This window comes from Cygnus olor, chromosome 10 (genome assembly GCF_009769625.2).
Source record: "Cygnus olor isolate bCygOlo1 chromosome 10, bCygOlo1.pri.v2, whole genome shotgun sequence".
Taxonomy (NCBI): Eukaryota; Metazoa; Chordata; class Aves; order Anseriformes; family Anatidae; genus Cygnus; species Cygnus olor.
Window position 1 is genome coordinate 1,077,964 of NC_049178.1, and position 23,668 is coordinate 1,101,631.

At 35.7% G+C, this 23,668-nt stretch overlaps 1 protein-coding gene across 10 annotated transcripts in view; it reads right to left on the reverse strand.

Annotated features, from left to right (window-relative positions):
• Positions 1 to 3,480: 3,480 nt before the first annotated feature.
• CACNA2D3 (calcium voltage-gated channel auxiliary subunit alpha2delta 3) overlaps positions 3,481 to 23,668 on the reverse strand; it is a 493,098-nt gene continuing 472,910 nt past the window's right edge. For 9 of the 10 annotated variants that reach the window (XM_040568227.1, XM_040568219.1, XM_040568222.1 and 6 more), the window contains 4 exons: positions 22,752 to 22,863; positions 5,603 to 5,715; positions 4,745 to 4,827; positions 3,481 to 3,892 (listed from right to left, as the gene is read on the reverse strand). In XM_040568227.1, coding sequence (XP_040424161.1) covers positions 3,800 to 3,892; positions 4,745 to 4,827; positions 5,603 to 5,715; positions 22,752 to 22,863 — 401 coding nt within the window. In that variant the 3' untranslated portion in view covers positions 3,481 to 3,799. Of the gene's footprint in view, positions 3,893 to 4,744; positions 4,828 to 5,602; positions 5,716 to 22,751; positions 22,864 to 23,668 lie in introns of those variants that run through there. The other variant, XR_005822833.1, reaches the window with a different exon arrangement.

Below are 23,668 nucleotides of genomic sequence, written 5' to 3' on the forward strand. Positions count from 1 at the left end.
TCTAGGCAACCACCTGCTTTGCCTAGCATATACATTGCAGAATCAGCCCTGGCAGCAAAATGCAGTGGGTCAGGCAGTCTCAGTGTCACAGAAACAATGAGAAGAGATAGCACAGCTGCAAAAACCTGCCTGAGGCTCTCTGGCTTACAGGATTTTAAAGGCGTGTTTGCAGCACTGACAGTTATGGGCAGACAGTTTTCCCACACAAAGCCATTAAAAAATGGTGTGTCCATGCCTGGTTCTGAGCTCCCAAACAGCTTTTGTTGTATCAAGATTAAAGGAAGACAAGGCAGCTGGGGTTAATAAGTTGAAAATCAATGCCATTACCAAAAACAGCAAAAAAAAAAAAAAAAAAAAAGAAAAAATTAATCCAAGCCCTGCAGAAGCTGAAACTTTCAGCTATGCCTCTTGCTGTGTAGAAACATATTGTACAGTTCTCCTGGTTCTACTTGGATTTGATCTCAGATTCAGGGAGATAAGAACTATGGATAATGTCTTAATTTCCTGTTTATTAAAAATGCATATAGTTTATATATATGCATATGTTTGTAAATATGAATATACATATATATACATCTGTGTCTTTCTATTCACTACTTTAGGCTTTGGATCAGACCTTGCAGGACATTTTTAGGATTTAAATTAAGTAGCATTAGTGGATTAGTGAGGTTATGATTAGGATTAGTGAGATTATGAAATTTATTCCCACCTTCTATGAGCTGCTACAGGCTATGGTATGACAGCACAGAGCCACTTCACTGTATCTTCACACTTTCTCCACGTTTCAGAGCTAATGATCTGTATCTTCACACTTTCTCCACGTTTCAGAGCTAATGATAACATACAGACTGGTAAACTAAACAGTCAGGAACATTCCTATGCATTAGAATGAGATCAGCTTTTCTGTAAAACTGTTTCGAATAGCTCTTGGCATGCTTTCAGCCTGTGTCAGTTAACTCTGTCCCATAAAGCTCATAGTCATTGTTTCTGCATTTGGACATAGGCAGTTTGTATTGCAGCTGCTCTGATATGGAGGCCAAGAGATGTCACTAGCATATACATACGCCACTCTGAGCCAGTTGGCCTCAATGCCCCCAAATGTTTCCAGACACATTTAATTTACCAGTATAGATGCTGCCAATTAGTTCAAATAATTAGAGATCTCACAGCATTATCACTAGCCTACTGTTGATCTGTTTCATGCACTCCTGATTGATGGTTGCAATTCAGAAAAAAGCAACCCAACTGTCATTGATTCAACCTACTCAATTGAAGAGGAGAACCTGAACAGGCAAGGATCCATAAATCTGAACCCAAGGTGAAATATCCATTTCTCCTAAACCACTGGCTTTACGAAGCTGCATTTAACTTACATCACAAAGTTCTACAAGAATGAACATAAAATTAAAAAGATGTCTTAATTAGCAAAGAAATGACAACTCATTAAATATGCTTTTACACTTATTTGGATTATTCTGTTTACACAGCAACTGCTTTTTTTTACACCAGTACATTCTGCCTATAAACTTTGTCTTAATACATGAGAATGAACTGTCAGTTTTTCTGAGCAATACTCATTTATACATGCATATTCTAATCTCTTTAACAATATTAATTTACACTGTCGTATTTTAATGTCTCTTGTTACTCCCTGGCTCCTTTCTAATTACAAAACTGTCTACCCTTTCCAAAATTAACAATGAATTATTATTAGGTGCTTTCATCATGGTTCAGTAGAAGTCAATTTTCTCCTTTCATGTATTTCTTCTCTTTGTAAGAGCAATGATGATTTGTACATAGACAGAATAAGCATTTTCATGCAGAGCTTTTCTAAGCCTCTAATGAGAAAGGTGTTTTTGTTGTTGGTTATTTTTCCACTTTCTACTAACAAACAAGGAAAAAACACCTGGTTTATAAGCATTTCCCATTTAAGTTGCACTGAGAAAAAACAAACCACATACAAAAGCATTATGAGGCTCTAGTGTTGTGCATTCTGGAAAATCATAAGGAAAATCAGAAACTAAAATACTTTATAAACAAATTATTGGGATCGATTTTGGAGAGTAGGGGGGACTGGTGCTCATAGAAAAACAAAGCAAAGAACTGCACAATATCTGTGTCCGTCCAAGTGCAGAAAATGCCTTGAATCCCCAATTACCTTAGTAAACAGAGCATGCCACTAGGACAACAGCTTGACTGAATGTTAGCTGGAAAATTATTCCCTTGGTGAGTTACTGTGAGACCAACAAGGAAGGACAGAGAGGTCTGGAGGAAAATACTCTTAACCAAAAAAAGGTGAGAAAAAAAAAAAAGATTTCAAAGATCTGTTTGGTTTTGGAACCAGAGAAAGAACCAGTGCATTTGAACCTATTTAAGTGAAAATTTTATTTTACTAGTCTTCCTCTTACAACCTGCATAGTCATGCTTAAGACAAAGCCCCATCAGCTTTAGCTCCCTATTCTCACCTAGGATACATAGCAAATCTGTTTAGTTATTATCTAATGCTGGAAGCATTCTTGCTCCCAGATAGGAAATTGCAGTCTTCCAGCACCAGATTTAGAATAGTGGCATTTTATTTTGTATCTAATGTATTATATTGTTAGAAGGTTATGGTAGAGCAAGGTTATTCTCTTGACAGCACTCTACTTCATATAAAAATCCAAAGATAAACTGAGAGATTAAAACATGCTTGAAAAATAAAAATCCTCAGCAAACATGCCCACACCAGGGACATTACTACTAACTGCAAGAGAGAACTCATTATACTAAGGGTAGGATAAATAGCCCTCTTTGTATAGAGCTTTAAAGGACTCCAAAAACTTACTTTCTTTATTTTATTTCCCTTACACAGAAGAACGTAAGGCCTAGAATTAAGAAATATTGGTCTTGATCTTTGCCCACTGAGGGTGAGCGCCTCAATGAATTCTCAGTGAAACCCATAATGAGTACTGCTGACGCAGACGTGTTAAGTCACACTTTCTCTGCTGAGGAATTTGTCCTAGCTGACATACTGTCTATAGGCCAGAACACTAACAAAACAGTATCATCCTTTTATATAGATTACTTTATGTATCTTCCCACAAATTGTAACAGATGAAAAGTATTTAATTTTGCCATCTGCAAGCAAATCAAACAATCTGATCTAAAGCTTGCCCAAGTTAAGGAAAAGGCTTTAATCGGGCTTTGGCTCACTTTCTAAATGTGACTGAGATGTTTTATAGCTATTTCCAGAAAGCAAAACTTCACTATAAATCAACACAGCATATTACCTGCTCAGCTTCATATATGCACATATGTTTTCTTGACTTGTTAATAAAAGCTATTCTCCCTTATTATAAAAGCTAACTCATTTTCTTCTCTGAATCTTTTCAGAAATAGGCTAAGAGCATACGAAAATATCTTTGACTTAGTTTATTTCCCTCCCATTATTAATTAATGGAACAAATACATTACTGGACTTAAAATGCACTCTGAAACTGTGATTTTAATATACTTTATTGAAAAAGTACACAGTTTTAAATTATTTTCAATGGGACAAAGCAATGGTCACCTCTGTCTATCTACCAAGTCCTTTTTTGATGAATCATGACTACCATATGCCAAATTCACATCTGCATGACTAGCAAAGTAAAAAGATAAATCTTTTTTTTCAACATATCTTTAAGAATTTATATCACCAACAGTTTAAAATCATGAAATGCTGATGCTCTGACTATATTTCATGTCCTCTGTGTTGCACCATTTCCCAGTTCACAGTTTATCCATGTATTAGCATGCCAATTGAACACATCAGTCAATGTCACCTTGAGAAAATTGTCAACAGCAAAGGAAGAAGAACAAAAGGAGGTTCAGCAGTGAGGCCTGAGACACCACCACATTCTCTTGCATTTTCCTAAAGAGAGAAAAAAAAAAAAAAAAAAGGAAAAAAAAAATACAAGCCATTACACTCAATTGTGATATATGAGCATTTATCAAACTACAGAGGCAAAAGAAGATACCACCAACAAAATGAAAACCATGAAATAAATATACTTAGAAAGTAATACAGGTGCATATTTTCATTTGAACAAGTTTAGGTTATAGACTGAAACTAAGCAGGACCAACAAGAATTACACGATGGCCTTCATGCCATATTTTAGGTCTCATTCTACATTCCATTACAACACCAAAGGCACTACTAAATAGTTACTATAGAGTAAAATTGGTGTCTATGAACATATGCTGTATGAACGACTGTAATCATGTCCTGGTCTCTATCTTCTTGCTGCTAGACAAATGAATATTGTGGAGAACACAGGCTAGTAAATATGTGCAGTGATCCCTCCCAAGCAATATTATTTGTAAATGTAATGACTATACCACGGCAGTTGATATAGTGAAGTTAGTCACTGAAAAAAACAGTAACAGCACGAAGTTCCCAACCATCCCTAATGAGGAATCTTGCGGTCAGTGCCTGAGGCAGAATGAACTCTCAAATATTCCTGGCTGCCAGTTTGTGCTTACATCTTACCACTTTCTATTATGTGATATAAAACAGTCTACAAAAGCAGCAAGTCAAGACAATGTCTATAGGAGTTCTAAAATTTTTTTCTGCACTTACAATGTCACTCACTTCCCTTAGTAACGTGTTCTGAGTGTTCTGAATATTTCCTGATGTTTTATATTAGAAGATATCTCTCCTCTTTATTTTTTCAAAGAAATAAAACATCTACCAGAGTCCAAAAGAAAGAAGTAAAAACTTACTTCAGGGTGAAATCCATGACAAGATTCTGGGCGTCTTCTTATCTTCTGAGATTTTAAACGTTCACATTTAAGAGATTCGTTATGTACGATGTAGTTAAGGAGAGATCTTCTGAGCACTGCATTTAAATGTCCTGAGTTCATCTGAGTGTTTTGAAATGCATATAGTGCAATTCTTTTAGCTCCTTCCTTTTCCCTCTCAAATATCCAAGGAGAAATGTGTGATCAACATAAGAAAAATAAGGTAATTCTAAATGCCTCGGTGATCCATTGCTTAGACAGTATCATTTGCACTTACACTGTTAACCTGTCTTTCAATAATAAGTCTGCAATAAAAGCACACTACTTTTGATAAATTCCATCTTAAGAGAGAAAACAAACCCGGAAATATACGGAACAGCACAGAATAAAAAGTATGGCAACTAAAAATACAAGTGATATATTTACTTTACTAAATTTTCATATTTATGGAAAGCAGCATTCTGAAACATTTTCAATGCTCCAGTACAACTGTGAAATAATTTTTAAAAAAGTCTATACTGTAAGAAGTTTCATAAGTTCTCATATCAGCAGCTCAGAAGGAACTTACATCCTTACTGCCTAACATGGAAGATTTTCAGCTATCTAAAAAAGCAGACTGTGACCTTACAATACTCAAAGATGTGTGTAAGTGTGTTTCTTAATTTGTATTGGTTATCCTAAATATCTAAAATGTGAATTACAGCCCCAGCACTTTATAATGGAGAATGATACATTATTTGAGATTCTTAAGTCATGTAATGCAAGTTCTTATGTAAGAAGAAATTTTTCAATACTTGCATCTTGAATCTCTTCTTCACAACTTGGCAAATAAAAGGATATACCTTATTTCTATAGGTGCCATGGTAATTGGCGGGACAGAATCACAGAAGCATTCATTGTCCACTACCACCATAAAAAGATTGCTGCTTGGGATTTGCTGGATGACAAAAGACCTGCAAATAAAAAAGAAAGCAATTAATGGCAATATTCTGTATTTCTTAGCAACAAGTTTTGTTAAGGTATTTTGAACTTCTCAACAACACCTGTATTACAGTCACAAACATCATTGACTTTATAACTTTATATATAATCATACTAAATCTCTACACCTTGTAGAAGTAGAGGGCCTTGGGCAATGCTTTCCTCAGCTCATAGAATATGGCTGCACATTTTGAGATGTTCATGATGCTTAGCAGACAGGTGTAGCAGAACGGATAGGCTTATACTGCTGATATGCTAATGCCTGTTACCCTGAACTGGGACACAAGTGAATTACCAAGGAGTTTATCATTCTTTTTTCTTCCTTTAATACTGAATCTTTCCTACATAATGAATGCTTAGCTATCTATTTATGATCTGGAATTTTTAAGTACGCATGAAACCAATCTGCATAAATAAGTAAGGTTCTTCTGCAGCCAGATGGCAATAACTCCTGGTCCCTTCTTTAGCCTCTAGAATCACACTAGGGGTTTATTCACTCTGGACCTTGTGTGTAGCTACTTGAACTATTGAGAAAGATCTCAGCTTTCACCTGGCCTCTTGAGAGTCATTTTATTACTGAGACAACAAATGAGAGATTAAACCTCAAAATCTTCCTAAGTGAGGAGATTTATTTTAGAATGACGACGACTATACGGTACAAATATGGTGATAAATCAGCACCACATTAAAATTAAGACAAAGTATGCAATTCAAAAGGCGTGAGAGAAATAAAGGCATTGCTTGTGAGAAGGAAAGCACCCAGGAGAGACCAGGGAAGGAATCTGTGGACACAACTCAGTGATCCACATAGTTTCAATAAGCTGAACTCTTAAGCATGTACCAAAGAGAAAGGGTGGAGGAAGAGCTAAGTAGGCACTGTTTAAACCTTTCTTTGAAATTCAGGACATGATACAAAGAAAGGCTTTAAGACTTAGAGCCATTTCTTTATAAATATATATATATATATATTAATGTTATGTCAGAATTTCTATATCATATTTACAGAATGTCTGCCATACTGAGTATTGTTGAAATCAGACAGTTCCAGGAATTAGGTGTTTTTCAGTGTGGTACACTAGTAAATGCACAGAACCTTAAGTGATGGTTTGAGCACCAAGATGATGTGGAGAGAAACATATTTTTCCTCAGACATCTTTAGTTAAAATGCATATTGTCTTACTAAAATAACTCCCTGCATTTTCCAAAAATCACAGAAGACGAAATAGTGGAAGGGGTGTGGCATATTTGAACCCAGTTTCAGAAAAAAATAATTGGAAAACCTGCTATAAAAATGTTGCCAACAGAAAGATTAAACACTTTTTGGTATTTTTTTAAACTTACTAAATCTCCATTAAAATTACACTTAGAGTGATCTGCAATATGTTAGCTTTATGTTTATACATGAAATATACATTTATGGCATAATGTAAGAGGTTGAACTTTATAAATGTACCTACCAAACAGCTGGAGCATGTAGCAAGACTGACATCATTGTAATGGAGCATCTGTGGCTTTGTGGATTTGTGTGTGGGAGAAATGGGGCCAATAAAAGAAAAGGAGGGAAAATCTTTAACAGACAGTAACGCCAAAATTCTACTGCATGAATTTCACAAAACAGTTATGTATAAATCAAACCCCAAAGGACAGAAAAAAAAAAAAAAGCGCGATTTCTTTTCATTTGGATTTTGAGCATTCAGAAACTTGTATTTATTGAATCTTTAAAACTAAAGAAAAGTATCTGAAAGACAGAAAATATTGTCACAATTAATTGTTTGCTAAATGATTCATTCCTCTTTGAGGAGTGGGGAATAACCACTCTTCTGTTGTACCTAATGTATGTCTGGCTCAAAGTGCTTTTGTAATAACCCCTTTTCGTGCTCCCCAGGTGAATACTGAAGCCTGTGAGAAAGCATGTACCGTAAAGCCAGCCCTAAAGGTGGCATTTCACAAAAGGTGGACACATTTCCCATTTTATTTCTTCTTTCAGCCACTTCTGTAGCATGGCATAAGGACTGCACAGTATAGGGTACTCCTTCCCCAAAGAAGAAAGGGGAAAAAAATAATAATAAAAAAAATTTAACCCAGAAGAAAGTTTTCACTATGGAATTGTGATGTTGAGTAGATGATTACATGGATTCTCTGAAAAAATGGTTAAAAGCTATGAAGGTTGGTAGGAATGAAGTTCTACAGAAAATTTTGCTAGACATGGTCATTTGGGTTACTCTGTATATGCCTGCATTTATGGAAATTATCAGTTAAAGAAGCTGCAATGAGCAATATATTAAGTCAAAAAAAAAAACTTTTGGAATTATATGATAGACATCTACAATTTACACTGGTTCCATTTACTGAACACTGAATATTGTTATAAATCTATAGTCTGTTTATCTATTACAAATGTTTGTAAGGTGCCTAGCCTTATGGTAACTGCCAAGGAATATGTGACTGTCAGATAAACAGCCATAAAAATATGAAACTTCTGGCTTGCTGCAGCAGTTATATTCCATAGGGCAAATCCATCTTAACCAATATCTTGCAAAGTGGAACAACTAGCTTCTTATTGACCATATTAGAAGTAAATTCAAAAAAGAGCATTAACTTCCACAAGTAGTAAATGAATGTTTTCTCTTTTACAATTATTGAATGTAATCTTGAACTGAAGTTGTGAATCCAAATGCGTGTCCTCACCAGTCATTTACTTGTGTGTTCACAGGCAAAGGATTAAGATATCATCAAGTGAAGACAGAGGACTGAAGACAGAGACTGAGTTGAGCAAATAATTAGGAAAAAAAAAATCCAATTTAGCTTTCTTTTCTGTTAATAGAATGTGCACAAGCAAATTATACTTCTTTCAGCTGCTGCAATTTAAGATTATTTCATAGACATAAGGTATTCTTACCCTCACTAAGTCATCAGCAAAGAAGTTTCTGCCAGTCATTAACCTCTGCAGTTGCTCTGTGACTATTCAGATAATTCACCTGGCACTGCTTCCATGCCCAAGCTGGGGAAAGCCCACAGTCATCCCAGCAGTGGGTCTTCTTTTTGAGTTCAGCATTCAGTTTCCATGGTGACATGCACATGCATCTTTGAAGCTAATTTTGAGTGAATGTACATGCCAGTAAGTCTCAGGAACTGAACATTCACAGGGAACAAAAGGTGCATAAACACAGTCGGAACAAAATATTTTAAATACTGAAATATTCCACCAAAATGTTTCATTGTGTACACCAAGATTTAGCTGCGAGGGAGAAGAGTTTCTAGCAAAGCAGCTTGCATGACTGCAGTGGGAAATAAAGAAAGTTGCTGACAAACTAATGAAAATGGCCTTGCCTTTTAAGTAAGCTCCTCTGTGAGTCTCTAAAGTTTATATTACAATAAGCATTTCTGAACACCTGCTGGCTAAGGCTGTCCTTTGTGTCACTGGCAATATGGGAGTGAACTATCAGTGAGAAAGTAAAGATTTCTATCAAACTTTATTGCTGGTTTAAAAAACATAAGAAATGTTTAATGCCTATGTTTAATACTGATGGAGAATGTTTGGTTTAAAAGCTCTTTTTAAGTTAAGCAATGTAAATCTTTTGATTTGAACCTTTTTCCTTTACAACAGTATCATCATCATTTGGTAGTCGAAGCATAGAAAAAGCCTTGCATATGTCTCCATATATAAAATGTAATAAGCGGTTGTGGTTCCTGTTACGTTGAAGTCACACTGAGTCAATAAGAACCTTAGTAATTATTTCTGCTCCATCTTTCATCCACTGAGGAACTGGCTTGGTTTATTTAAAGTGCCGGTCCAGAGGTTCAAAACAGGCCTGAACACAAACTGCTTCTTCACTTTGCTTTCAAAGGGAAGGTGAGGAAGGAAGAAATTTAATACTTGAAAGGGGTAGAAAGAAAATCTAGTCATGCCAAACTGTTTTGTTAACCAAGAAAAACTAAGAGCAGAGAAGTAACCTTCCAGAAACTCTGTATTTTGAGTCAGAGCATTTGATAACACTTCTCATGTTGCACACCCCTTATCTGTTCCTTTCTAACCTATTTCTGTATCAGACCATATAAAAACATCTGCATAAATATCATTCAAAATGATTTGGAAAAAAATCAGCTTCATGCTTTACCTGGAAATAGTGATGGTTTTGCATGCAAGTATTTATTAAATCTGTTCCTTCAGAATCATTTTTCCATTTTGGAATAAAACACAGAAAATTTGGAATTCAGGTCTCACTGCATTCATAATTATATTTGCTAAAGTCATGCTTATGCGGGCATGATAATAAAGCATGCTTTTAAGAAGTGAGTTCTTATTGCATTCTCTAAGGCTTCAACACTATATGTGCATTCTCTAAGGCTTCAACACTATATGTGCCTGGTGGCTGAATGACTCTTCCCACAGGGAACCAGTTATTTCTAATTTCTTAAGATAGCCTAGAATTTTGAAACTTTAATAGAAGGACTGTAATACACATCTTGGAGGGCAGTCAAAATGGCTACCCTTACTCATGTAACTTAGGTGCCTACTAATGCTGCAGACACAGACTAGTCAAAGATAATTCAGACCAGGAGCTTGTCTGTGGTGATCTGAGTAATCCTCTGCCTGTCTTCCTTTCTTTGAAATGGCAGAACAGTGACCCTGTAGGGAAAAGCATCCGAACTCAGTGAAATTTGATGCCTAGACCTAAATGCGGACCACAACACCTGTTCTAAAAAATCTATCAAACTACATTATAACCTTTTTTTTTTTTTCTTTTAAACTTGAATCTCTTCATCTTGTTTGTATATATTAAAGTTTTCATACAGTTACATAAAATGTATTGTTTCTTCCACAGACTGTGGTTCATAGAATCATCAAGGTTAGAAAAGACCTCCAAGATCATCTGGTCCAGCCATCCCCTTACTACCAATATCACCCACCAAACCATGTCCCTAAGCACCAGGTCCAACCTTTCCTTGAACACCCCCAGGGGTGGTGACTCCACCACCTCCCTGGGCAACCTGTTCCAATGCCTGACTACTCTTTCCAAAAATAAATGTCTCCTAATTTCCAACCTGAACCTCCCCTGGCACAACTTGGGGCCATTACCTCTAGTCGTCTGCAAGAAGAGGATGACCTCCAGCTCCCCACACCTTCCTTTCAGGTAGTTGTAGAGAGCAATAAGGTCTCCCCTGAGCCTCCCCTTCTCCAGACTAAACAACCCCAGTTCCCTCAGCTGCTCCTCACAGGACTTGTGTTCCAGACCTTTCACCAGCTTCGTAGCCCTTCTCTGGACACACTCCAGGGCCTCAATGTCCTTGTAGTGAGGGTCCTTCTTTTGCTTCCCTTCATCTTGCAGCCTCTGAACCTCTGGTCTGGCAAAGTATCAGTAAGACAACTGGAGAGTGACCAATATGCCTAGAAGGGAGGGGGATGTTCAGATCTCGGGGAAAAGGGCAGGGATGATAGGACAAGCAGTCCTGAAGTAAGAGCATGGCCAACTTGAAGATCACACCCTTCTGTAAGCCACTTACTGCCATCACTGCTTAATACAGGACATTGCTTCATGACTGAGTCACAAGGACAAACTCTGTATATGCATCTTCTCTATGAAATTTCCCTAACATAACCGCATCCATAACAGGCAAAGCTGAAATAATTCAACTTCAAATACGTAAAATGTGTCTTATTCTGCTAAGCTAACATAACGTTTAAGTTGTTTACTTTCTAGTATTTGACTATAACATCTGCTATTAAAGGAAATCGATATCCCTGTTAAACAGATTAGTCTCTGTATTTCCACACAGAAGAACTAATCTATTTCTTTGTCTACTGGCATTCATTTTTGAACAGAATGCAAACTAAACCCAGACCTGAGGTTTCCCTATTAATAAGCAGCCATTTACATAGCCTCAGACACACCTAATCTTAAGAACATATGTTGAGTGCAGCGTATTTTATATGGGACTGACAGTGAGCCAGACAGCTTGTAGAGAGGACACAGTTGTATTATACTATTCAGACTGGGCATCCCAAATGCCCAATCACTTATTGGTCACCTGCACTGAACTATTTTCCTTTTCCTGGCTTACAGCCACTAGCTGGTGGCCAATGACACTGCTACAAGACACATTTCAATGACAAAGAGTGACAGTAAACCTCTAAGTAGCATTCAGCAGTATCTGGTTTTCAGATCCATTTCCCCGTTCCTTCTTCAGATAGCAAAGGTTGCAAAGTGTTTGAGGGGACAAAATAAATAACAAGCAATGGGGAACTCTGAAGATACAGGACAAGGTTATGCTTGAGGAACCAAAAATTTAGAGAAAATATCTTTTCCTTATCCTGCAGAATGGAAGATATTTCTTTGCAGTTCGGAGACAATTTGAGTATGGCACCAGCATTTAGAGCAATTCAAGGAAAAAAATCCATTATATGTATATTCTTTTTTTTTCCTTTTTTTTTTTTTTTTTTTTTCTGTAATCAGTCACTTTTAGGAGGCAATGAAAAAGAGACCTTTTAGCTAGCAGTTGTTTTGTCCATGAAGAAGAATCCTACAAAACATGGAAGAATTTCACTATGATTGTTTGAACTGGAAAAAAAAATAGGACAATGTTTTCAAATTGGCAACCTAAATGCAGGCACAAAGAATTGAAAAAATATTCTGAATTTCTATGGTATTCAACTCAGTCCCCACTGGAAGCTCAGATGTTTGAACATCTATGTAAAGTTGGCCACTTCCCTCCAGGCCTTTCATTGTATTTTTTTGAGTGCAAACATGAATTATAGAAGTTTGAGTATTTTGGATTAAGATTAGTTTTTAATTTGAGATTACATTTCGTATCTGTCAAATTTGATCTTTCCTATTTTTTAGAGAAAGAAAAAACATACCAGCACCAGGGTACAGTAAACGGAAAATGTTGTGCACTCTGCACTCAAATATCTCTTCCTAACATAACTGTTGGTTGCAAATGTTCAACCCTAATGGTCTGGAACAAACTTTAACCATTCAACTGAAGTGCAGATATCTGCTGTGCTTTACCCAACTCCTATCATGTGCTTTCCAGGCTGCTAGCTACATTTCCAACCCACATTTCTCTCACTTACCGCGTTTTTAAATGAATGAATGAAATGTTTATACCACAATCATAAATTGGGCTACTTGTGTTTTTTTTTTTTTTCTTCCAAATAAATGATGGTAGAGAATAGAATATCTTTAACGCAATTTGTAAAAATAATATATATGCCAATAGTAACATTTCTTAGTGAAGTTAAACTATATGAAAAAACAGCTAGTCATTCTCTCATATAAAAAGACACAGATAAGCTCTCAGCTTCAGGCCTGTAACGTGACCCCATGCAAGCAACATATTGCTACCACATATAGCCTCACTGACTAACACAATTTGGTGTCGGTATAAATGTACCTACTTAAAACAAAGTTTAGGTTCAAGGACTTAAAAGAACAATATCATCCTCACTGTCCCCGTGCCTGCAAAAGATCTGGAACCTTGGAAAGCTGTTGCATGGTTGGGGAACTGCCTTGTTTGATACAGTAAACCCCAGAAGTGCCCTTCATCTCTCATTATCAATCAGGGAATGTTTTCTCATAAATCTACAGCTCAGATAATAATACCTTACCAAACACATCTTAGAAACTTTACAAACATCCAAAAGTTTTGGGTATATAGAATTTGGAATGAAAAAAGTACTTGTGTACTGATGATTTCTAGTCCAGATGCCCACCCTTATGAGGATGTAAGATTATGGAGAATTTTGGATCACTAGAGTTAAAGTGGAATGCAAAACTTTTACAAAGAAATCAAGCTCAGCAATCCCACAAATGTTAAATGTTAGTCAAGGTTGATGTTCCTGAACAAATTTGAGCTCACTTTTGAGACTGTGGCATAACTGGGTCTCCCTAGTCAGTGACTACCCAATTCTATGATAAACTGCTTACAACAAACAACAGAGGGGATACAGTAATGGGCATAAAACAGTGTATCAGAGGGATCTTAAAACTCAGGTGTTGCTTTCTGACATTGGTCACAGGTTAGCAGAAGACAGAGAGATGCAGTTCTACTGTGGCGTTAGCCAATGTGTGTTTTTAGCATTTGAGCCCTAATCAAGTAGCTGGGGTTTGCATTGAGAGAAATCTCAGATATTTTTTAAAATGTTAGATTATGTCTAAGCTAAATTCTAAATATAATTTCAATATTAAGAAGCTAGATGATTTCCTCTGATTTAGGAAGGCTCACAGATATCACATGACATTGTAAAAGTCAGTTCTGAACTGCATGAGGGCTAACTACTATTTAGGTCTACTCTACAAAGCTGATCTAACTATAGCAAAGAAGCAATTTGTATAGTTTGTACAACAAGCCACCTGCCTAAACAGCCTAACAGTTATTGTGTCAGTATAGTTATATTATACAACGAGCCCGATTACAGTATAAAGATTAGAAAGCCACAAATACATAAGTAGTGCTTCTTTGATTTATTTTAGTTTTAGGTTTAGGTTGACAAATCTCTATCATGTTTTTAAAATTTATAATCATTATAACTATGATAACAAAGCTATGTGATACCAACTGCATTGCATTTTTTTGAACTAGTTCCTAAGTCTATTTTTCAAAGAATAAACACATCAATGTAAAGATTTCTGGAACTGTTTTTAGACAGAGACTCTTTGTAGAGCTACTAGGAGAACAGTAATTCTAGGAATATAGACTATAATTACATCAATGATAGTTAAATACTATTTGTTCACAGCTATTTAAATATTTGTTCATTGATCTTTTCTACTTGTATATAAACAGGAGTAAGAAATTCAGATACTATTATGATTAAGATTACATCCATAGGAAAACTACAATGTCAATCAATACAGACTATCCGTACATCAGCACCTAGGGTGGCACAATCAGAGAATCACAGAAGTTTAGGGATTGGTAGGAACCTTGAGAGATCATCTAGTCCAACCCCCCAGGAACAAATAAGAACAGATCTATCCAAAAAAGGCAATACTAAAGATCTAATGTCTACCTTATTCATACTCTGGGGATGTATTTCAAATTAGCTTGTCTAGCTCCCTGAACTGAACTTTTGATTTCATTTCATATAGAAAATCAAGCTGGCATGGTCCAGGACTGCCATGAAACACAAACTGATGTATAAACAGCAGGGATGATCAGGTGCTGCTTTAAAAAAAAAAAAAAAAAAAGTGTAATAAAATATAGAACTAAAATGCTCATCACAATGTGCTTTGCAAGGATGTTGTTAATTTGTGTAGATATAAACTTTACCAACGACTGAGAATACAATATCTGAAAGAATTAAGCACACTGCATGTCATCATCTCCACAGCTATTAAAAACTCTGTATTATTTAAGGAAATATAAATGTCCCCTGCATGGCATTCAAATATGAAGATTCATGTTGTTTTTCAAACTCAAAGGTTATTAAATATCTGTTAAACTCCCAAGTCCTTTATAAAGAGAAGTGTTAAATGTACAGATGCCTAAGTCATATTTGTGTTGTTTGTCATCAGTCAGGCTGTATTATATTGTTAATATATTATAAACTGAAATGGGTTTCTAACTATTAGCAATTCTTCACAAGTATGCCTGGCTTTAAAAATTCACTTCAGTGTCTTCCAATTTTAATAAGTTTTCCTGTTCCAAACAATTTTTGATATGTATATTACTACTCAGATGAATATATTATGACATTCATACAACAATTTAAATCTCTTGTTATTACAAAGCATCCTTTCACTGTGTCAGCTACTATCTATCATTTGGTTAATATTTATTATGGCTTGTTTAAAATGTAAAATTATGTTAAGTTTTAAGCAGTGGTAATATTTACGTTTTACAGCACTACTGAGCTTAACTATGAACACTGAATGAGTGGAGATCACCACTTTCCCACGCTTAAATTTTCTATGTAAACTTCTCAAGCAGTTCAGCTGTGGGCTATTTGGAAGATATAAGTGGGGAACTGGGGAGCTAAGAGATGGAGCACAACTCATCCTACTTGTCAGAAAACAAAACAAAACAAAACAACCCTACAGTGAAACTAATGAATCATCATAGAATCATAGAACAGCTTGGGTTGGAAGGGACCTTAAAGATCATCTAGTTCCAACCCCTCTGCAATGGGCAGGGACACCACCCAACAGATCACGCTGCCAAGGGCCTCATCCAACCTGGCCTTGAACACCTTCAGGGATGGGGCATCCACAACTTCTCTAGGCAACCTGTTCCTGTGCCTCACCACTCTCTGAGTGAGGAATATCCACCTAACATTTAATTAAAATCTCCTCTCTTTTAGTTTAAAACCATTCCCTCTTGTCATATTGTTATCTGCCCAAGCAAAAAGTTGCTCTCCATCTTTTTTAAAAAAAAAACATTGAAAAGTTGAAATGAGGTCCCACCAGAGCCACCCTTTCTTCAGGCTGAACATTCCCAGCTCTCTCATTCTTTCTTCATAGGAGATGAAAACATCAATGGACTGAATTGCTAGGAAGCTGCCCAATGCATCTCCGAGATTTTATAGTACTTACAGATGGACCACATTGTCAGTGCTATGAAGTTTCCTAATGAAAAAGTTGTACACAACTGCAAGAAAAGACCACTGTACATTTCCTTATCTTTCTCTACTTTCTGTGGAATCCCCATTTCATTCAGTATATATTCCTTACCATCAAAATGATGTTTGAAAAAATATTACTCTGGTTAATTATTTTATTTTATTTTTTTCACATTAAATGTACTTTTTATCCTTTGATCCATAGTGATTTTTTTTATTCTCTAGATTTTTCATGACCACTACAATGCCAAACAAATGGAGAGACAGAGTCTGAATTAGCAAATACAGATGTGTATGGCTTTGTCAACTAGACAAGCAAACTCCAAGGTTTTGATTCCTTTTGGAAAACTTTGATATAAACAGAAATTGAGAATAATAATGAAAGACTATCTCCAATGCTAGGTGCTATTCAGTGTATATGCAGCTATAACACTGAATTCAACTAACACATTAAAAAGGGTCCAAAACAAAGAAGGAATATTAAAAATCTTTGTCTTAAAAAAAAATAAAGTGTTGACAACTGTCCAAAGGATTGTTAAACTAGTGACTGTCAGGCACAGACCTTCCTGGTAACATGGGTATCATCTCCTATTATTTCATACGCCTATTTTCTTAAATGAAAATAGTAATTTACAGTGTTTGCTGAACTGGTCATTCAAAATATAGATTATCAAGGGTAAAGATAAAATTACCCATATGGTGACTTTAAATTGCACCTGCATGACAAACAGTATAATCACTGTTGCTTTTGGAATAAAGAGGAAATTAGTCAGCATACACATTGGAGACGTGTTGGTAACATGATATAGGATTTTACACTAAGTATAAAAACCTTTAGTAAACAATTCCACTAGACAAGATTGCATAATTTGATACTTTATTAATTTTTTTTAGGGAAGAGCAGAAAACGATCTTTCGGGGTCTTGTGGAGTTTGGGGGCTTCAGCTACAAGCTACAAGGTTCTTCCAATACTAATGTTGCTCCAAACACTTTCTACCATTGATAAATATTCTGAAAGTCTGGAAGATCCTGATTTCAAAACAGAGGTGCAAGATGACTCCATAGACACAATTTTGACTCTTGAGACTTCAAGAATTAACTAGTGAAGTATGTTGAATGCTGTTTCCCTTTAAGATGCTCCTTGACTTCAATGAACATATAAGTAAAGCTCTCAGAGATCAAAATCTGTTCACCATCGTCAAGACCACCAGTGTGACTATAGCATACCTTTGGCTCAACATGGGCATAGGTCAAAACCATTTATTTGTATGGTATCACATGTGAACTTGACATGGTTGCTGAAAAAACAGCCATATAAAACACACAGTCTAAAAATAAAGTATGGTGAAATATAGGGAACATTTGCTTCAGGGTCATATAAGATGGATATGGTAAAACGGATACAACCTAAAATGTCTTCTAGAAGACTGATAATAATTTACTGCCCAAACTACTCCAGGAAATCTACAGGGATATTCTGATGCATGTATACAGAGCTCCGAATGAGAAGAAATTGGCCCTTGATGCTTTGCTTGTTTTATGTGGCAAGCTGATTTGTTTAGAAGTAAACTAACTACATCTGAAAAGGCAAATGATTATTTATTTCATGGGAAATTGAACTGCATATTTATTTACACATTTTAAACACGATCAAGTACAGCAGTTTGGCAAGCTTCTACGGATCAACAAATGCAGAAACATTTTAGCAAATGATGGCATAGCTCAAGAGTAAGTGGTTTTTAAAAACCATTACCATTTTAATGTCTACAGATTGCACTATTCCTGACACCAATATACTCATGCCCTGAACAATCTGAATCTAATTTGCATCGTTATTTATCTGTTACTGCCAAATAAGTGCAATCAGTGGACAAGTCTTAAATTTGCCGTTAGAAATCTACACAAAGGGTTCAGCGTCATCATGAACTATAATTCCACCATCATTTATCTCTTCTTATTGACAATGAACACAACACAATGCTCAGCCTCTAAAGAAAGCAAGAGAAGTCATCTGTTTTATTGATGATCTTCCCTGTCAGATAATTGTCTGCTTACTAACAATGCAATGGGCCAAATATATAGTACATGGGACAGTGTTTAATCAATTGAGCAATTCCTACTAATTTAACAATTAATTTTCATGAAGTATACAACATAGTAAAGGAAATACTTTTCATCTTGCATAATTAAGACAAGTGCAAAAGTCTTTCCCTGAGTTAGGATGATTGTAGCTACATATTTCCTTGCTTCCCTAGTGAGCATATACCTTTCTGGTATTTACTTTTCTCTTTGTGTTTTAAGTCTGTGAACAAAGAATCAACTAGGAACAAAACTACTTCTTCAAGTTTATGGTATTCACCTTGTGCAACCACAATTACTGCAACTGAAATAGAAGGGGGCTTTGGTTTTGGGGTCAATGGATGTATGGCCAGATTCTTGAACTGCACTGAAGTCCAGTATATTATCGCACATGAAGAGAGGTTAAAAGGGCAGACTTTTAAACATCTGACTTTGCAACTGCCGCCTGATTTCTATATCCATAGTTTCTAGAGTTGCACATGCAAATTTGGCAACCATGCACTCAATTCAACTTTGAAATTCTAATACATACTTAATATTTAAATCCATCAAGTATTTTGATGAGTAAGTTGCTGTGTTTACAGATGATCTATACCCACACTCACAGCTGCCTGAGTTAATGATAAAATTAATGGTATTTATAAAAATGAATGAAACTAAACAAAAATATCAGAAATTTCATGTGAAAATTAGATTTGTAATGAGAGAAAACATTTTTTTTTCCTTCCTGTTTGTTCTAAAAATGGATGAATAGATATACTAAAAATATCAGGCATCTTTCTCTGGTCAGATATCATAACAGCCATCGTCCATTCTAATTTATAACAACACAACATAATTTTTAGTGCTTTTTAAACTCTGCAACACTGAGAGTAGCAAAAGGCAAAAACTGGTCATGTAACTGGTGAGAGCTGCTGGAGAACGTTGGTTGACATACTTGCATTAAAAATTGTCTAACATATTGGGGCAATACCTCACAACACTGCAAAAGCATTGAGATGCTTATTTAGCCAGAGTTCAAACCTAATGCCTAATCAAAAACACATCTCTGAACAGCAGAACATCTTTAAAACCTACACCAAGTGTCTTTGGCATTAGTATCTTTCTGACTCAACAGAAAGAGCGCCAGTCAACATTGATAAAAAAGAATTTCTCTTAGGCAATAAACTATTTCCAGTACTGAAGCTGCCATGGAACATTTAACAGTCTATCATCCGAGTTTTCTGATGTACCTCTTTTTTTCTTCTTTTCCTATAAAAGGGAATAACTTACTGGAAAACATGAAAGCATTTCAGATTTTTAAAGAATCCTAGTTTTTCTCTTTTGTTGACAGTGCTTAGAAAATGTGGGTTGACTTGTTTTTGATTGCTGTTTAAATAACAGATTAATTTAATAATCGTTGGGATATTGAATAACAAAAAATTACAGGGTTGGACAGCCAAACCCTGACCCTAATGACATTCTTACGTTAATTCTTATTTTCTTTTAGGCTCCTGCTTTCTTAATAAAACCTATATTTTTGAAAATCAGTTTTAAACATTGCAAATTATCTCAAAGTAGTATTTATTTTCTGCTAGTAAGAGATAAGTTTACATATACAGAGTATATTTTATATGTCTGTATATATTTAGTGCCTGACTTAAGTCCACTTCAGTTTATAGGTTCTCTTCCATTGCCTGAAAAAGTTTTCAGAGATCGCTTGCAAAGGTGAGCCAGCTATTTATGAAGTAATTAACATGTAGTCCTTTTTACTGAGTGTGATTTATTTGTGAGGATATTTTAAATCTAAGCACCCATCATGAAATGTTAGGATTGGAAACATTTATATGAACAAGGTTTAGTTTTCATAACTACAGTTGGTAACTGTTCCCCTTGGATTAAGCACTGTGAAGTGCTGAGTATTCCTACAAGACCAGTAACAGCACATCCAGTACTGAATCAGACTGAGCCTTTGACTCTCACCACGTGACCTTGTTGACTATGACTGTGACTTTGTTAGCAATAACATAGTATTTGTACTACAAAATGTCTTATCTAAGTAACATTATATAGTTTCAATTAACAGCAGTCATCATTTTCACTTCTACTATGCAACTGCTTTTATACTCCTTACTCAGACAAGGGCTCTACTGTGCCTGACACTGTAGGAAAGAAAGACAGTGACTTGAACAAGTAACTTGTGACACAAACTTCCTTGCAGCAGAATATTTGCACAACTTTTGGTTGCAAACCTGTTCACAGAATACTGACTTTTTCTAGAGTGTCCTTGAAACGAAATGGTAAGCCTGCAATATTAGAGCGCATGCATATTCAGCTAAATATTTACATACCTCTTCTTCTATTTGCAATCAAGATTTGCAAGTATACATCATAAACAGATTAATCTATAACACAATCCAAAGAGGGCACATAAAATAATTCCACTGTCTCAATGGGATCTGAATTGAGCCCCCAGTATGTAATAGATGATGTGCAGAACACAGAGTCAGTTTAAGACTCTGCATATAAAGCTGAACCCTAATTTTGAGTCATTGAGCTCATCATTCTTGAATTATAAGTATTAAGCAATACACTTGCTTGTAAAAATATTTATTGATACTGAGGCCACGAAACAGAAAACTGTGTCAGAAGATGTAGGTCTACAAAGGACTTTTGGGTCAAATTCCTTAGCTGTTCTGCGGGAAAGTGTCCTGGGTTATAACAAAAATATTTAGAATCTAATGCAGTCTGCAATTTTAGATCCAATTTGTAGATTGTTAATGACAGTGGGTAAACGGTATAATGAAGAACTTTCCCATGAGAATCTAACAGTTCTTCTGGATTATTTCTTTAGGTTTTGTCATTGCTTGTGGAGAAAAATAATGGGTGCCTTGAGATCAGTTTGTATCTTACAGGGTTTTCTTTTTTTTTTTTTCCTTTTTTTTTTTTTGTTTTTGTTTTGTTCCACTGTGGAACACAAAATGTTTTTCTATGAAAAAAGATCTTAGTGCATTATTTTTGAAATACTATAATTTTCACTAAACTCAGTTTCCAACTCAGCGCTGTCCAAGCATTTCAGAATTGTGTTATTTTTGAAAGTTATTTCCTTTGACCTGAAGTTACCTAAGAAGACAGACTGAAATCTGCATTCCTTTGAGAAAACCTAGTCTTGTTAAATTAATCTTCTTTTCATGGAGACATGACTGTTTGCAATATTTAATCATGAGAGATATGATAATTTGTTATACAACTTCTCAGTAATCCCCCACTAAATGATCACAAAGCTGCTTGAACTCTACAAAGCTGGCACAAGCATCCATAGCAGTGTAATATACATTGTATTTGATATGTCAAGTGGAAAAGTCATAGCTTGATTTTGCTGATTTTGTCCTTTTTCAGTTAGTGGGATCTATTGTTACACTTAAAGGATTCCCTCGGATCAATTTACAAAGTACTTGTGCTTCTATCTCACGAGACCATATAAGAAGAATTATTCACGAGACATTAATAATTTCCTTTTAATTAGAAGTTGTTCAGCAGCAAATTAAAAGTGACTATTAGCACTTAAAATATATCTCCAATCTACTTACTCTTATTTCCTGTTCTAAAGCAAGATATTGAAGAGAAAATTTAGGAGCAAATCCAGAAGCGTACCTACTAACTTCAAAGAGAAGAAGTTTTCACCTTTGTTTGCTAATTGCATGTTGATTTAGTCTGGAAGGGGACAGTTGTAACAATTTTTGATTGATTTATAAATTCTTCTGGACATTTATATTAATAGACAAATTATTACTGTAAATATCTCTTCTTTTAACCCTATGAGGAGTGACTTTACAGTAGCACTGGCAGAACTGACAAGGTTACAGCACTGACACGTGAGATTTGTTGCTACTAACTCAGCTTCCGTGCAATGAAAGTTTGCAGGATAGGTTTAATCCTCTCCCAGTCTTTCAGCCTAACAGTTCTAAGCAGGAAACATGTTTGGCATGTGAGCAAAACAACCAGATCTCACCGTACCACAGGGGAACTTGTAACCTATCCAGCAGGGTTTCGTAGGAGAGCTAACAGTACAACATTCTCTGTATCTAAACCTTTGCAGAACTTGCCCTTAGAATGCTGCTTGTTTCCAGGAGAAGACTTCACTATTCTTTGAAATTAGCAAACGTCTCTACTGGTTTTACATTGTTAAAAGAAAACAACAGGCACTGCTTTAATTTAAGAGTATCAAACTTCTAAATGACCCCTAGAATAAGAGAAATGACACCCTGACAGAGGTCATTATTTAAGATAAAACATAACATACTTGTACATTCTTTAACAAAACCTTGGATAATTCAGTTTTACTGCTTTGTCACAAACAGTTGTATAAAAAAAATTGAAAGGGCTTACTTGAAACAGTCATCGCAAACAATATTCCCCGTGGTCTCCTTTATAGTGCGTTCGGAAACAAAAGCTGGATATTCAGTATCACAGGGCTCTAGGGTTTGTTTCAATCTCTGCGCTATAGGCATAGCAAAAAAAAAAAAAAATCTCGATGTTAACATGGGAAGAACAGCACACAAAATTCTGAACAAGATGAGATGCTGTATTACAGAGCTCACAGAGAACGGAAATGTTACTCAGCTTCTGCCACCCTGTGAGATTTCCTAGGCAGTGCATAACACAATTTTTTTTCAATTAAAAGAAAAAAAAAGTTTATCCATGGAATATAATTTAGTAACACATAACTGTTAAAGTAGTTATTCATAGTTTAGCCTTTGCCAGCCTTTTTTTTTTTTTTTTTTTTCATATTTATGCACAAGTTTTTTATTCTTTCTCTGTGGATTTGGGATGGACTTACTGTTGTTTTTATTTCAGTGATGCTGTGCATCACTAACTTATTAACTACGGGTGTTTACATGTATTTGATAACTAAATTGTGGTAGATTTTACTGAAGCCAAAATACTTTTTTGGATTACTACTTGGGGATCTTTAGAGACTTTCAGCAGTTAAAATAACTCTGTGGGTAGGGGACAGAAGCATTACCTTATCCAGAACTAATGCTTGTAATCTGCTTCCCAAAATAGTAATAATAAAGGCTCCATAATGCTTTTCGTCCAAAGCCCTTTTGCCGAAACAGTGCAAGGGAGAAGGAAGTGACACTATTTATGCCTTAAAGCTTGGGAAATCAAGGTACAAGGAAACAGTGTGACTGGCTCAAGGTCAAACTACAGGACAGTAGCAGAGCTGGGAACTGAAGGCAGCTCTTCTGACTCACGCTGATGTATCTGTTGGGCAGTGTCTCTCTCTCATTCCCTTTCTTTTT